The 16,516-nt window shown below is 39.4% G+C and overlaps 1 protein-coding gene across 3 annotated transcripts in view; it reads right to left on the bottom strand.

The window, feature by feature from the left end:
• Positions 1-16,516, bottom strand: part of WDR7 (WD repeat domain 7) — a 350,409-nt gene that overhangs the window by 108,860 nt on the left and 225,033 nt on the right. For all 3 annotated transcript variants that reach the window (XM_055559425.1, XM_055559426.1, XM_055559427.1), the window contains one exon: positions 2,552-2,738. In XM_055559425.1, the coding sequence (XP_055415400.1) occupies positions 2,552-2,738 (187 nt within the window). The remainder of the gene's footprint in view (positions 1-2,551; positions 2,739-16,516) is intronic.

The raw sequence follows: 16,516 nt of genomic DNA, 5'->3' as shown, positions 1-16,516 counted from the left end.
CCTGTGTTCAGAAATTATCATGTTGCCATTATGTGGAAGTGATCATTCTAAAAATGGGTGTCTCTTCAGCTGCTGAACACCAGGACAATGACAACGGCATCACCATCCACACCCCCGCCCAACATCAGATGGCAACATCCATCCAGTCTCTTAATATGTGCTAAGTGCTCTCCTAAGCACTTGACAAATACGAACTCACCTACCATCAGTCTTATGATGCAGGTGTTTAATTAGCCCAGCTTGTAGATGGAACTGAGGTGAGAGGTGAAGCAAGTTGCTGAAGGGCGCTGAGCGAGGAGACTCAGAGGTGAGGCTTAGGAAGCATGGTGGTAGGACAGGATGTGACTGGGGAGGGCAGCTGCTTAGGTTTGAAATGAATTCCCTTCCCCTACTCAGCAATCTTGGGACTTTGATATGGGGATGCCCAGCCTGAGGACAAAGTCACGGCATCCCAGTCGAGCCTTCAGCTGCTGCTCTGGTGTCCACTTCTGAGCATAGAGCAGCCAGCAGAGAGACAGGCCCAGAGCATGGATATGAGAGAAGCAGCCATGGAGAAAAGGGCAGAGAACTCTAGCTTTTTTTAAAGGTTAATAATGATAAGAATGAAATGTCGTTCACTGAAAAAAAATCAAAAGAGGTGATAACAGTAACAAGCAGACCCAGAAGATATTGTAGGTTCAATTCCAGAGCATCGCAGTAAAATGAGTATCACAATAAAGTGAATCACGTGAATTTTTTAGCTTCTCAGCAAGCATATAAAAAGTATGTTTATACTATACTGTAGGCTATTAAGGATGCAATATTATTACGTATTTCTTAACATGTATATCCCTTAATTTAAAAATACATTATTGCTAAAAAGGTCACACTAGTTACAAAAATAACATCAAAGATTACTGACTTCAGATAACCATAACAAATACAATAATAAAAAAAAGTGTGAAATACTGCTAGAATTACCAAAACAAGACACAGAGTCATGAATGATCAAATGCTGTTGGAAAAATGGTGCCAAAAGATTTCCTTGATGCAGGGTCAGCACAAACATTTGAGTTGTAAAAAGAAAAACAACAACACAAAAACCCAGTATCTGCAGAACACAGTGAAGCTATGCACAATAAAACAAGATCCGCCTGTACACTGAGAAAGGCATCGCGAGGCAGATGCGGAGGCAAGAATTCCCACCACTAGGCTTCACTTGCACTAGGATGACTATGCTCGAAAAGCAACAGCAAAAACAGAAGACAGGTGGTGGCGAGGATGTAGAGAAGATGAACTCTTGCGTGCTGCTAGTACACATATAACTTGTGTGGCAGCTGTGGAGAACAGTTTGGTGATTCATCTTAATAGGTTACACACAGAATTATCATGTGACCCAGCAATGCCACTTTGAGGCCTCTACTTAAGAGAAATGAAAGTAGCTGTTCACACAAATACATCTCCATGAATTTGAATTTTCATAGCAGCTCTGTTCACAACAGTGGAATAGAGCAGAAACAACCCAAATGACCATCAATGGATAGAGAAATAAAATGCGTAAATCAACAGAATGGAATGTCGCTCGACCATACAAAAAAACGAAGTACTGAAAAGAGGCTGCAACGTGAACGGAACGGACCTTGGAATCATTATGCTAAGTGAAAGGAGTCAGACACAGAAGACCACATACTATATAACTCCATCTATGTGAAACGGCCACAACACGCAACTTCACAGAGACGGAAGATCGTCAGGGCCGCTGGGAGGAGAGCCCGGGAAGCGACTTCTCGGTGGACGTGGAGTCTCCGTCGGGGTGACCACACTGCGAGCCAGGGAGCGCTCGTGACAGCATAACTGCCAGTGCAAGTCAACGCCACTGAACGGGGTCCTCTGAGGGGGCTCAGTGCTCAGTCTCATGTTCTATGTGATTGACACCATCAACGCAAAACAAGACAGGCTTCCTCCAGGAGTCAGGAGGCTGGGTTCTCAAGTCAATACTAACTTCTAGCACCGGCCTCAGTTTCATTTCAGGCACTGCCTCAGCTCCTATTCCTTTTCCACTGCTCTCGTCCCTGCTTCCCTGGACCACTGCAGCCCCCCGAGGGCTGATCGTCGACTGTGTGCAGATGAAACCTCGGTAAAGTAGGTTTAAAACTTAACGTGAGGGCAAAGGAGTAATTCCCCCAACAACTGGGCCATGTATTGCATCCGTACATCATTTTGAGCAGCCATATGTATTATTTTCCATATATGATATGTTTATACTATTATTAGCTGATAATATCTCAAAGTGCAATAAAAATAAATTTAAAACTATGTCACAGATAAATCATTCATTGGCTTACAGCTAAATTTCAATTGTATTAAAATGACAGAAACATATCTCCCTTTAATTGTCTACTTCCAAAATTTCATATATTGAGATACTGGTCTATTTTTTGGCATTTTAAAAATTCCCCCCCAAATTATTTTTATAAATTTAAAAATTATAAAAAAAAATTATAATCAATGACCTCTGCTAAAACCAAACAAAACCAACAGAAGCCAAATGAACTGAAAATGGAGCACGTACTTGGCAAGTTGTTTCTCGGCATCAGCACAAAGTTCAAGAAGCCCCATAAGGACAGCAGACACATCCATGTAAGGCTCCCAGACTGTGAAACCACGTCCAATCAGATCAATGGCTGTTCTGCGGATGGTACTGTGTGGAGGAAGCTTAGGGCTTGGCGGCTGCAGCAGAAGAAATGTCAGGGCCTTACCTAAAATTACAAAACAAAAGACAGAGCGATAAAGTAATTTTCTTTGTGATGTTTTCTTTAAACTATATTTTCAAAATATAAACCACTTTGGATTTACCTTTTTTAATTGAAAAGGAGTTTTGAATAGTAAGACTATAAAATATCCAAGTTTACAGTTTGTTTAGCCATGTACTTTAAAGAGAGTATCTTTATCTCTTTAAAGAGATGTTAAGTGACAACATTTTCTACTAAATTCTAAAGTGTTGTAATTATATAATAACTATATATAAATAAGTACATATAATTTCAAAACATATCAGTGAGTCTAAACTTCCAAACAGTTTTCTTCCTACTCAACATTCTGTAAAATAGAGATGGTTTAAAATAATGTAAGATGGTGTTTCTTCATCTTTCTTCTACATCTAACAGAGATTATATATGATGCTTCATCAGTAACATGCCTCATCACAGGCAATGATTATCACCAGGACTGAGAAATGGAGAAGGCAGAATGTGTAGCTTTTAAAAGTCTCTCCCTAACCCAGGCCAAGCACATATGTGCCTCTACATTCCCATGTACTGATAGCAGATGATGTCAAGCACATGGTCAATTCTTTATATAAATTTCTTACACATCTTTTAAAAATAGCTTAATATTACTTCTAAATCTGAAGACATGATTTGGATTTTAGTCAATACGTATTCCTTTATGTTGAAGATCAAGCTAACCACTTGTATATGTAAAGCTGATGGTGTTTAAGCTGCAAAAGCTCATCTACTTCGAAAGGCATTTTGACATTAAAAACAAAAAAAGCACCAGTGACTGTAAAGAACAAACTGCAACTTAGATGAAGTTTTGTATTTGTTTTTGAGGGGAAGAAACAAAACAGTTTATAATCATATCACTGTATGGCATGCTGGTTAAAGGGAACCGAGTTTTCAGATTCAACAGAGTATTAATTAGTTTGATAACTTACTAGGGGGTTAGGCTTAGGAAGATACTCAGTGAACCTCAGTTTCCTTATCTGTAAAATGGGGATGATAATAGCTATTGCAAAGGGCCAGAGTGTTAAATGAATTAAAAACATACACAGTGTACTGCCAAGGGCTACATTGGCATGTGTTCCATGAAGGGCAATCAGGGCTCATTCTGAATAACAGGCTGAACTTGTCTGTTTTCAAAATTAAGAACATAGCATATGAAATTTACTGCACTCAACAAATAAAAGCATTTGCTTACTTTTATGTTATGGCCAATTGTTAAATGAGAATGAATTGAAATGGGGGTAGATAGAAGGATGGCTTCCCTTTTGGCTTCATGGTAAAAGAGTCCACCTGCCAATGCAGGAGACACAAGTTCGATCTCTGGGTCAGGAAGATCCCCTGGAGAAGGAAATGGCAACCCACTCCAGTATTCTTGCCTGGAGAATCCCATGGACGGAGGAGCTTGGTGGGCTACAGTCCACGGGGTCACAAAGAGTCAGACAAAACTTAGTGACTGACAACAACACAAAGCAAAGACCCCCAACAGCTCTGGCAGGGCAGTTTCTACCATCTGGGGAAGCATCAAGAGAAGCAGAGAGGAAAATGACCTATTTAACACACAAAATTTAAATCTACTAGTAAGTGTCTGTTTTTTTTTTTTTCCCCCAATGATCTGTTTTGGAATTCTGAAGACATGCAGATGTTAATATTCCACATCTGTCTCTGACAAGTTATTCCCAACAAAACATGTAAATATGAGGAGATAAAGAGGATTTCTAAGTTAAACCTTCTGATTTCTAGCCTCGTTGATTAATAACATGCTTAGAACTTGAATGTTACCAGCAATACTGATACTTATGTTCTGAAGATATCTCAGGATTCAAATTTCTGTATCATATATTCTTTCTGTTGATACTAAAGAACCAGATTTTTTTTAATGGTTTATATGATAATAATAATGAGGGAAAGGTACATTTATTCCTTTTCAACTTGTATTCTGTAATTTAAAGTTTATCCAACTTATGACTCCATATGATTTAGGTGCTATGCAATATGGACCAAGGTGATAAAAAAGCTAAAATTAAGACAATGATAGTACTTTCTCTATTGACAGAAAAAAAAAAAAAAGCTTGTGGCAGAACTTTATGAATTTTAAGTTTATCTCTCAGAACTTTTCTAAAATCTCTGGTACCCAATAAAGGTTGTATTTTAATCTGTACAAGATGGAATCTAATTTTGTACAAAAGCATACATTAACTTGTTTTACATAAGTGCCCCACTGTTCTACAGTCAAGGAACATTACCTCACCGATTAAGCAAGGTGGAGAAGGATGCCACCATCTGCCACTATGACTGAGTCTTTGTAAAAGGCTTTCCCAGTGGCAGCATTAAGAAGTTTGGGAGAATGGCATTGAAATATGTATAATATCATATATGAAACGAGTCGCCAGTCCAGGTTTGATGCATGATACTGGATGCTTGGGGCTGGTGCACTGGGACAACCCAGAGGGATGGTATGGGGATGGAGGAGGGAGGAGGGTTCAGGATGGGGAACACATGTATACCTGTGGCAGATTCATTTTGATATATGGCAAAACGAATACAATATTGTAAAGTTAAATAAAATAAAAAAAAAAAAAGAAGTTTAACAAACTGGCCTGATATTCATTCAAGACTTTTCACAATTTGGTCCCAACCCTTCCATCCCAAGATTCCTGTAAGAACTATTTACAGAGTATTGCTACAGTGTACTAAGCGCTGGGGAGACAGAAGAGAACAAGATTCAGTTTTTTTTTCAAGGAAATTCATTCTAGTTCAGGTGAGCAAACAGGCAATCTGAATATATTACAAAGAGTGTTAAAATATTTATAAGTTTAAGGTATCAAGACAGAACTGTTAACAGGGGCACTTAATCTGATCTTAGGGATATAAAGAAGGGAAAGGTGAGCTGAATATCCAAACCTTAAGACTAAGTAGGACTTAGTCACTCACGGGAGAGGCGTATGGAAAAAAAAATATTATAGGAAGAGAGAATAGCAAGTCTAAAGACCAGGAGATGAGAGGGAACACGGCCAGACCAAGGGGTTACACACAGTTCAACAGGGCTGGAAAATTTGTCAGAGGAAAGGGAAAGCGTTGGGGTGATGGGCAAGAGGGAAAAGAGGAGAAAGTGGATGAAATATAACAGAGAGACATGAGGCAGGACACGCTATTAGAGCCTGATCACAAAGGGCCTTGCATGCCACGCCAAGACTTTGTTTATTCTGGTGACAATGGGGAACCACCAGAAAGTTCTAAGTGAAGGAGAGGTTTGATTAGATTTTCAGAAGGGGGCGAGACCTACTGCCTCTTAAATTCTGATCTACTTATCCTCAGCCAATTGGATTAATTAGAATCATGGCATTTTCAAGTCGAAAAGATCTTAGAAAACAATGATCTATTCCTACGTTTCAGATGAGATAACTGAGGACTGTGGATGGCAAGTGGTTAGCTGCAGGCCCCTGTGGCTCAGGCCACAGGCAATGTGACCAGTATACATCTCTGAACACAACTTATGTCTTTACAACCAAGTTTTATTCATGATACTCTACCAAAACAGAAGATTAAACAAATGATATGTTTTATCTTTTCTCACACAATGAGAAGGTTGCTATTGCTGGTTCAACAGCTAAACACAGCTATACCAAGTTATCATTGTCTCGACTCTGTCTTAGCTGTATAACACCCACTAAACGGTTGATGGCATATCCAGTACTGCACCCGCCTTCCCAGCAGGAAGAGGCAGAAGGCTGCAGGGCAGAAGGACATGTGTCAGGTAAGTCAAGCCCCCGGTAAAATCTAACTACATTTCACAGACTGAAATTACATAATAATCCCCCCAGTTTAAGGAAGGGTGGGAAGGATGGGAAATGTAGTTTGTTATCCAACCACAATGCCATCTTCAACAATTCTGAGGCTTTGTTCACATGTGAAAGGAGAATGGGATGCAGTTGTGTGTGTGTGCATGCGTCTGTGTGTGCACGCGCGCTCAGTTGTTCATTTCTGTCTGACTCTTTGCGACTCCATGGACCGTGTGCATGCGCGTGAACAGTTGTTCATTTGTGACTGACTCTGCGACTCCATGGACTATGTGTGTGTGTGTGCGTGCGTGCTCAGTTGTTCGTGTCTGACTCTCTGCGACTCCATGGACTGTGTGTGTGTGTGTGTGTGTGTGTGTGCACGCGCTCAGTTGTTCATTTCTGTCTGACTCTCTGCGACCCCATGGACCATAGCCTGCCAGAGACCTCTGTGTGTGGAATTTTCCAGGCAGGGATGCTGCACTGGGCTGCGCTTGGCAGCTGGCAATTTCTGCCAGGTCTTCTCTGCTTCCCTTAGAATGAAATTCTTCTTTTTATGAGAGCAATTATTATCCATATGTTTAACAAACAACAATATGGCATCTTTGGTATTTATTCCAAAGCTAATTAATTCCAAAATTAGTCCAAAGCTAATTTTATTATTTTTTCACATCTGCTAAATGAGCAAATTCCCTGGGTCATATGAAATTTTCATTAAAAAACTTTTTTTTTTCACATGAGGCTTATCATCGTGATTTACAAATTCAGTAAATACTTAATACATAATTCTTGCTTTGGCAAATACTGAAAATTACTTTATACAGCATGCACCCAGCATGGCTAGTAAAATTATGCACAGAACACAAATTTCCAAGAATCTGCTACAAACCTGTGCTGGTGTATGTCCAAGTTTCCATGACTCTCTGGTGAAATGGTAAAATATAAATAATGTAATGAGCGTTTTTTCATAAAGCTAAATTTATTCAGTTTAAAAGAGTGCTTATTCTAAGGTTATGTACTTACTACTTTTTTGGTGAATAAATTTTTTTATATAAAATGATAAAGATAGTGGTATTTTTTTAATGTTTGCACTCATCAAAATAAAACAAAGTTCTGCTAAATACTCTCAAATTTTATTTTTGGAAATTTTACTGGTCCATGATATCAGAGGGCTTTCCAGATGGCTCAGTGGTAAAAGAATCTGTCTGCCAATGCAGAAGAAGCAAGAGATGCAGCTTTGATCCCTGGGTTGGGAAAATCCCCTGGAGTAGGAAATGGCAACCCACTCCAGTATTCTTGCCTGGAACATTCCATGGACAGAGGAGCCTGGTGGGTTATAGTCCATGGGGTCGCAAAAAGTCAGACACAACTGAGCATGCCTGAAAGGATGATCTCAGAAAGTTTTGGAAAAAACTGCTGCTTGTTATAACTGCTGTTTGTACTGTCCCAAGGAACTGCATGGTCCTTCCCCATTCTAAGAATCACAGCTGAGAAGTCCCATTACTGGCCACTGGCTTTTCACTGAGACTGCCAAGAGGTTCCTAACTCAACTTGTTACAGGACGGAATTCAGCATTATTCAAGTCAACCTGCGACCATAGCCACGGCAGGGTTATCAGATGACTAGTCTTTCTTACCAGTAAGACGGGTACACAGTACAGACACTGCGGCAGCTTTATGGTGGGAATTAAACAAGCAGCACCCTCCGCCCCACCCATCACCACTCTGCACGTCTAGCCAAATGAACTACAAAATGCAGACTGGCTCAGAACACTGGCAAGAAATCAAATCAAGACAGAGCCCCTTAAAGAGCAGAAAGCACTGAAAATCCACCATTGGATAAATCACAATTAACTTAGACCCTCCAGCTGTTGAGAAAGTAATTCCGTTGTCATGCAGTCAAGAGTAATAACAATAGCTCATATTTTAGTGATGCTTTATCTCAAGCTTATCTCAAGCTGTTTTTTTAAAAAGTGTTCCTACTTTAATCTTACCATTTTTTTAAAAGTGCTACAGAGGTACAACGCTGCAAGAAAATATTTACACTTTGCTGTAACAGCAACATGCTAAAAATGAGAAAAGGACTGACACAGAGATAGCAAAATAAAGCCTATGTAAGCTGTGGGTACAGCCATATACTATGGCTAACTTGTTGCTCTGGCAAGATGACTGCTGTCCTGTCATGAACTGACCAAGGAAAAATGCCAACTTAAAACATTTTTACCCTATCTGGCTGGTTATGATGACCAGCTCTTTCAAAAGGTTAACAATACAAGTCATAATACACAGACACACACACACACACACACACACACGCTCTGAGACTGTTACTTAGGAAATAATGAATTTGCTTTATGGATTATTTTTCTATCCTTATCACAAAGTGTAGACTCACTTTATTAATGTACTCTACAATTTAATGAATAACTATTATAAGACAACCCTATTAATTATAAAGAACTGTAGTTATATTATATTTCTATAAGCACCGGGTATCATTTTCAGCATCATTTGATAATAAATAACACCTCTATATTATTGATTCTATTCCACTTTTTCCCCTTTTGCATGTCTAATGCAAGTATAGAAACTACACTTGGTACCCTGAGCTCTCCAAAGCACAAAGAACAACGTGAGCACACTGTTCAAAACATAATGAAAAAAAAATGACTTATTTTATTCACTTAAAACACACAGGCACACAGTTAATTGGCAGTTAAACACACTAACAAAACATTTTTAACACTAACTCAAATCTTTATTTTCATAACCACAGATTCTACTAACATGACATGTTCATGACACAAACGTGAATTGCATAGTATTTTTTTTAACCCAGTTTCTATTTGTGCTGAAACGGCACTAAATAAGAAAGGATCATTTAAAAAGCTTTAAAATCAATGATATTTTTTTCCCAGCTTTGCAATTGCAATTTTTCTTTTCTTTTTTTTTTGGACTAACTTTTCCCTTACATGCTCCTCTTGAAGCATGAAGGTCTCACTGTCTGCAACCAGCTGTCATTAAGCCCTCTAGCAACTGGTACAACCCAGTGAAGAAGGTGCTGAATAACCGAAGAGGCTGAAGCAGGAAATGGGGCAGGACAATGCAGAAGGACAGGACGGGGCGGGGCCCTCAGTCACGGAGTCCCGCCTGCTGGAGTCAAGGGAACCTGGATGTTAGGGCAGGAGGTGTTTATAGGAAGCCAGGGGCTACAGGGAGACGTTATAAGACTTTATAAAACTAGTACAGCCACTATGGAGAACAGTGTGGAGATTCCTTAAAAAACTGGAAATAGAACTGCCTTATGATCCAGCAATCCCACTGCTGGGCATACACACTGAGGAAACCAGAAGGGAAAGAGACACGTGTACCCCAATGTTCATCGCAGCACTGTTTATAATAGCCAGGACATGGAAGCAACCTAGATGTCCATCAGCAGATGAATGGATAAGAAAGCTGTGGTACATATAGACAATGGAGTATTACTCAGCCATTAAAAAGAATACATTTGAATCAGTTCTAATGAGGTGGATGAAACTGGAGCCTATTATACAGAGTGAAGTAAGCCAGAAAGAAAAACACCAATACAGTATACTAACACATATATATGGAATTTAGAAAGATGGTAACAATAACCCTGTGTACGAGACAACAAAAGAGACACTGATGTATTGAACAGTCTTATGGACTCTGTGAGAGAGGGAGAGGGTGGGAAGATTTGGGAGAATGGCATTGAAACATGTAAAATATCATGTATGAAACGAGTTGCGCAGCCCAGGTTTGATGCACGATACTGGATGCTTGGGGCTGGTGCACTGGGACGACCCAGAGGGGTGGAATGGGGAGGGAGGAGGGAGGAGGGTTCAGGATGGGGAACACATGTATACCTGTGGTGGATTCATTTTGATATTTGGCAAAACTAATACAATTATGTAAAGTTTAAAAATAAAATAAAATTAAATTAAAAAAAAAAGATGACTATAAAAACAAACAAACAAAAAAAAAAGACGTTATAAGAATTAGCAATTAAAACAGAAGCCACAGTCAAACTATGCTTACCAAGAGAGAATGAGATTTTCTTACTGGAACCAAAGCATTTCAGAGAATTTCCTAAGAGCCCTTAGAGATGACTGACAATTACTGCTATTGTCCTGCTTGTAGGCAATACATGGAACCATTTTATTGGGTTTGGGTCCCTCTTCAGCTAGTTAACTGGGAAAGGAAATGGCAACCCACTCCAGCATTCCTGCTTGGGAGAATCCCATGGACAGAGGAGCCTGGTGGGCTACTGTCCTTGGGGTCGCAGAGTCGGACACAACTGAGCGACTTGAGCGCTCGGCTAGTTAACAGGCCTAGTTTAGATAAACTGGTTCATCATACTTAAAAGAAAATCATTAATAAAGAAATGGCCACTAACCTCCTCAGCTCTAGAGAGTACAGAAGGGGAAAAAAAAAAAAGGTCATATTTAAAAAAATGTACTAATTAATAGCTCAATTACAAGAACTTCCTGTGGGAGAACATATTATATGCACTTTAAACCAAATGAATTTATGATGATTTGTGCCATTACAATGAGTGCAAAATGAATTAATAATGATTGGCCACTTATTTCAAAGTATAACCAACTGAATGAAGCCTTTTCCCACTTGCTAATGTCCATCAAAGAACCAGGATGGCAGAGTGCCATCTAGAATTCTATTCTTTGGCTTTACACAGGTACATGATTTGATTAAAAATAATCCCAATACAGTGTGCATTATTCATGGACATAGAATGATAAACACTTCTATGATGAGAGGCTTTGTATAAATAGCTATAAAAAACTACTTTTGAACTTTTTACATCCTGTATTACATAGAAATCAAGTCATCATTTCATTTACTAAAAGGCATAAAATTTTTCTGTTAAATTAGGAAGTTATTTTAAAACTTATTAATGTAATATCAGCTTAGTCAAAACAGTTCTGATTAAAAGAAAGTAGCTGTTTCTTGTCCTACAATCAGAAGAGTATAAAATCCAATGCTGCTTGATTGAAAGGACATTTTTGTTTGTTTGTTTGAGTTCCTAATCAAGTTGTGTCAAACAGTGAAATTTAATCTCATTTTGTTTTTGATATTTCATGTGCTTTGGGTGGAAGACCAAAATAAGTGTTTTACCTTCACATAAACAAAAGGATGTTACTTACTGCATAAGGCTCTTTTCCTCCTTAAGGAAGGTAAAAAGTGCTGACAATTTGCGGATCAGCAATAAAGAAGTAAAATTGTAGAAGTAGATGTTTATGATGTCAAAGAAGTAAAAAAAAAAAATCCATGAATCTATGGAATCCTTTTTTTTTCCTATGGAATCTTTAGTTGAATGATCTAAATACTTCTATGTCCTTTTCCCCAAAGGTGTGTGGTTGTTGAATGTCATGAATGGTTGAGGGGGTGGAAAAGCAAAGCAAGAGAACAGGGGTTCAAGTTCTAGCTCTGGCACCTAACAGCTGGGGGATCCTTTCACTGACCCATTATTTCCTAGGCCTGCTGGGGACCAGGCATGGTTCTAAAGCACAGGTCAACCAAGTTGAAGCTTATGAAGTTCTCATGAAACTTATATTCTAGCTGGGACAAAAGAACCAAATGAACACATAGGTATGTCGAGTAGTACTAAGTCCTGTAAAGAAAAATAAGGCAGACCAAGAGCCCAGAAACTGAGAGAGAGGGAAGCACTCTGCAAAGGGTGACAGGCAACTGCACAAATTAAAGTATTTTTATCTCTGGGACAGCGAATTCTCATGACTACTGAAAACGATTTGTTGTTTGTGGAATGCTCTCTAGGTACAGAAAGATGGAGGAAACAGGAGTTTCTCCAGTTTATACCACATGTATTTCTTACCATGTTCTATGCATAGCTTCTATCAGCCTTCTCTAGGCCTGATCACCTCCAGGAACCAACCAACCAGTGTGAGCCTCTGGCCTTCTAAGCAGAGACTGGCCTTTCTTCAAAGATGAAACTTTCCTCACACTGCAGCTCCACTAGCATTTGACCTTAACATTTCTGGCCATTTGTATCCCATTAACATCATGTGAGAGGGACTGGGCCAGTGTATGCCAGGATTCAGAAGACACTGATGTGTCTCTCCAAAGTAATCGACCCCCTACTCAATCAAGGGCTCATGCTCAGCTACTTTATCCATGTGTACTACCCTCAGGCTTCTAGAACTTAACTATTATTTACAAACACATAAAATCAAAACAATGACAGTCTTTAATAAATGCTATTAATGACAACCAAAAGTATGGCAAAAAACACTTGATATAACTTCATGACTGCTTCCACTTTTTAAGTATTTCACACAGGCTAATTAAGGAATTTTGTGATCATTATAAGATAAATCTCAAAGTAATTTTATAGGTAGTCTGGTGAAGAGTAAAATAATATGAAAAATTACTTGATCTCTTTTCTAATAACCACAGTAAAACATTCAACTGGAATGAGGAGCTGCTGAGCATTAACCCTTCATAGACACATAGTCAAAGAGTAAAGACAGCTGCCCTGGTGTGCGTGCTCAGTTGCTTTAGTCTTGTCCTACTTTTGCAACCTAGTGGACTATAGCCTGCCAGGCTCCTAAGTCCATGGGATTCTCCAGGCAAGAATACTGGCGTGGGTTGCCATGCCCTCCTCCAGGGGATCTTCCTGACCCAGGGATTGAACCCATGTCTTCTGCATCTCCAGCATTGCAGGCAAATTCTTTACCACTAAGCCATAGGGAAATATAGTGGCCCTTGCTGCTGCTGCTGCTGCTGCTGCTAAGTCGCTTCAGTTGTGTCCGACTCTGTGCAACCCCATAGACGGCAGCCCACCAGGCTCCCCCGTCCCTGGGATTCTCCAGGCAAGAACACTGGAGTGGGTTGCCATTTCCTTCTCCAATGCAGGAAAGTGAAAAGTGAAAGTGAAGTCGCTTAGTCGTGTCTGACTCCTAGCGACCCCATGGACTGCAGCCCACCAGGCCCCTCCATCCATGGGATTTTCCAGGCAAGAGTACTGCAGTGGGGTGCCATTGCCTTCTCCGATAGTGGCCCTTAGTAGATACTAAATATTAAGTAAGCTGTGACATGGAACGTGGAATAACTACAGTATAAATAAGCTCAGAATTGTTCTACATGCAGGCAAAGGAATACCAACATTCTCAATATAAGCACTCTAAATGTTTCCTTTCTACACATTTATTTTATTGAGGTTGAGTAAGGGAGGAAAAAAAAAAAGATGAGCAAACAAAAGTCACTCTGCTGCCCGTTTCTCAGTCTGGACATCTTTGTTTAAGCTTTGACTTGGCTTAAATGAACGAATTAATATTGACAAAAACATCAACTAAGCTAATGAGTTGTTAGTTAAGGCAATAAACATGTCACATTAGAGTCAGCGCAGCAAAGAGGTAATTAGCCCTGGAAAAGCCCTGCTGATTGGAGCTGTTGAGATCCTCTGCTCTTAACCTTTGAGTCCATTATCTAACCCAGGAGTTGTGGCTGTGTTAATGGGAACTTGCCAGTAAACAGCAGCCTTGCAGGAGCAGCCAAGCCTGTATTCAGAATCCTGGGATGAAAGGGGTGCTGGTGTGTTTACAGAAGAGCCATCAACGAAGCTCCATGAAAATCTGAAACAGAGCTCTTTGGGAATAGATACTAATGTCAAACAAGGAGGACAAATATATTTCCAAGAAAAACTTGGTGGGATGGGGGAGTGATACACATTTTTTGGACATAAAGGACACACAGAAACATATTAACACACAATCTAATAAAGGAGAAGTCATTCCAATCACAAAATCCCATCTCCTCTACAAATAAGGATGCTCTGATCCTTTCAAGATAAAGTGCAATATACTGTAATACAATGAATTCCTGAACTATCTGAGCTATAGAAGCAACCAGGATCACACCTAAAAATCATAGATAACAATTTATGTTCATTTAAAGCAAAAAAGAAATATACACATGCCATTACACTCCAGAAATGGATGCTTACATGAGTAACTGCAGATTTTAGTTTCCTCTGTAAGATCTATTATTATTTTTAAACTTCTCACTCATTTTAATGACTTGGCTTTAGGACAACCAAAACTAGCACTTCCAAAGTCTATGCTGAAAAAAATCGAACATTTATAGAAAAATCACAAACAGGAGTTACAACATACATGAATAAAAGCCCCATTCTCTAGATGAGTGGATCATTCCTGAAATAAAGCAAAAGACCATATTGACAAGCACAGGTTGAATTTGCATAATCTTCATATTAACTTCAAAAAAATGATCAACCAAGCCTAAGTTCTGAATCGCTTCTAACACTACAAATGCATATAGATATATTAATACGCATATGGATTAACTGATACTGCTACATCATCAGGAAATATTTCTTTTTCCTTGGAAAACTTGCTTTTTTAAAAGATTTAAAGCAAACAAACATATCATGCATTCAAGATAATATTACATTGCCACTCATTTGCAGGTTTTCATGATTTTATGCTCTCCCTCTGCAAAGGAAGAAAATATTCCATCCTGATTTTATTATGTAAGTTTGATGAAAGAAATGGGTGGGTATCCAGTTTCGTGATGCTCCTGCTGTGTGTGAATGTGCAGTGTGTGTGCATCTGGGTGTGAGAGGAGCACAGACATGGGACATTTACTATACAGTAAATCAATATGTGCTATCTTTTTTCAGGCTGAGTAATTTCAAAAGGGACAGGAAGCAATTAGCTGCCTCACATCTTACTGGCTACTGCATGGTTTTAATTTTTTTTTTATTTTCCCTCAAATGTAGTTTCTTTCTTAATGAATTTGCAAAACAGCTATCTATGACTACAAAAATTAGTTAATTCTTTTTTTATAATAAACTATAGATTGAAAAGCACTATAAACCAGTCTTAATCTTCAATAAAAGATGAAACAAGTAATGCTGTAAACCACAATAAGAAATACATTTTTTTCTGCTATTCTACTGTCACTGGCAGCCAAGTAGAACCTGGAAGAAATATACTACAGTATTTATTTCTGATATTATGCACAGCACATATAAAAATGCCCAAATACTTCTGAATTGTCTGGGAGCAATAAAGAAAAATAAATAAGACTGTCAAAACATTTTTAAAACTTTACAGACATATATGGATTTAATTTGGTATGATTATATGGTAATTTCTTATCCAGGCAGTATACCATAGAATAATTGTGCTCAATCTGTCTATCCCAACCTACCTGAAGAATATGACATATGGCTAAACCATGTCTTAGAAGAAAGTGAAGTCGCCCAGTCATGTCTGACTCTGTGACCCCATGGACTGTAGGCCACCAGGCTCCCCTGTCCATCAGATTCTCCAGGCAGGAGTACTGCCTGGGCTGCCATTGCCTTCTCAAGAAGTGGGTTTCACAATGGAGGGCGAGCAGAGCACCACGAGTCTAACATGAGAAAGTCCTCAGTCTGGTCTCCTCATCCACACCGTGACCCTGCTTCCTTCCAGTCAGCAGGCACAGCCGCCCTCCTCTCTGCAGTGACTGAGAATGCGTGGACACTAGTGGACAGCCGTGAAGTGAGACCGAGACTCCAGCCCCCAAACTGCACCTGCTAACAGTCTAACGTTAGTAACACAAGCTGGGCGTCAGTTCCCTCATCTAATGAGATAAAATGAGCTGCAGAAAGACCTGTTTCTGGAGTTGATAAGAGTATTTTTATTTATTTATCTGACATGTAGACTCTTCAGTCTTTGGTATAGAATGCAGAATCTTTTAGTTGTGGCATGTGAGATTTAGTTCCCTGACCAGGAATCGAACCCGGGCCCCCTGCACTGGGAGCAGAGTCTCAGCCACTGGACCACCAGGACCTCCCTGACTGGAGTACTGAATGATACAACATATCAGGCCTGCCACAGAGGAGCCTTTGATATATTCCTCTCCCTCCATCTCCCATATACAATCTCTATGTATATAATGACACAGACATTGT

Source organism: Bubalus kerabau, chromosome 21 (genome assembly GCF_029407905.1).
Source record: "Bubalus kerabau isolate K-KA32 ecotype Philippines breed swamp buffalo chromosome 21, PCC_UOA_SB_1v2, whole genome shotgun sequence".
NCBI classification, from domain to species: Eukaryota; Metazoa; Chordata; class Mammalia; order Artiodactyla; family Bovidae; genus Bubalus; species Bubalus kerabau.
Note: the sequence above shows the minus strand (reverse complement) of the source record. Positions and strands in the feature narration are given on the sequence as shown.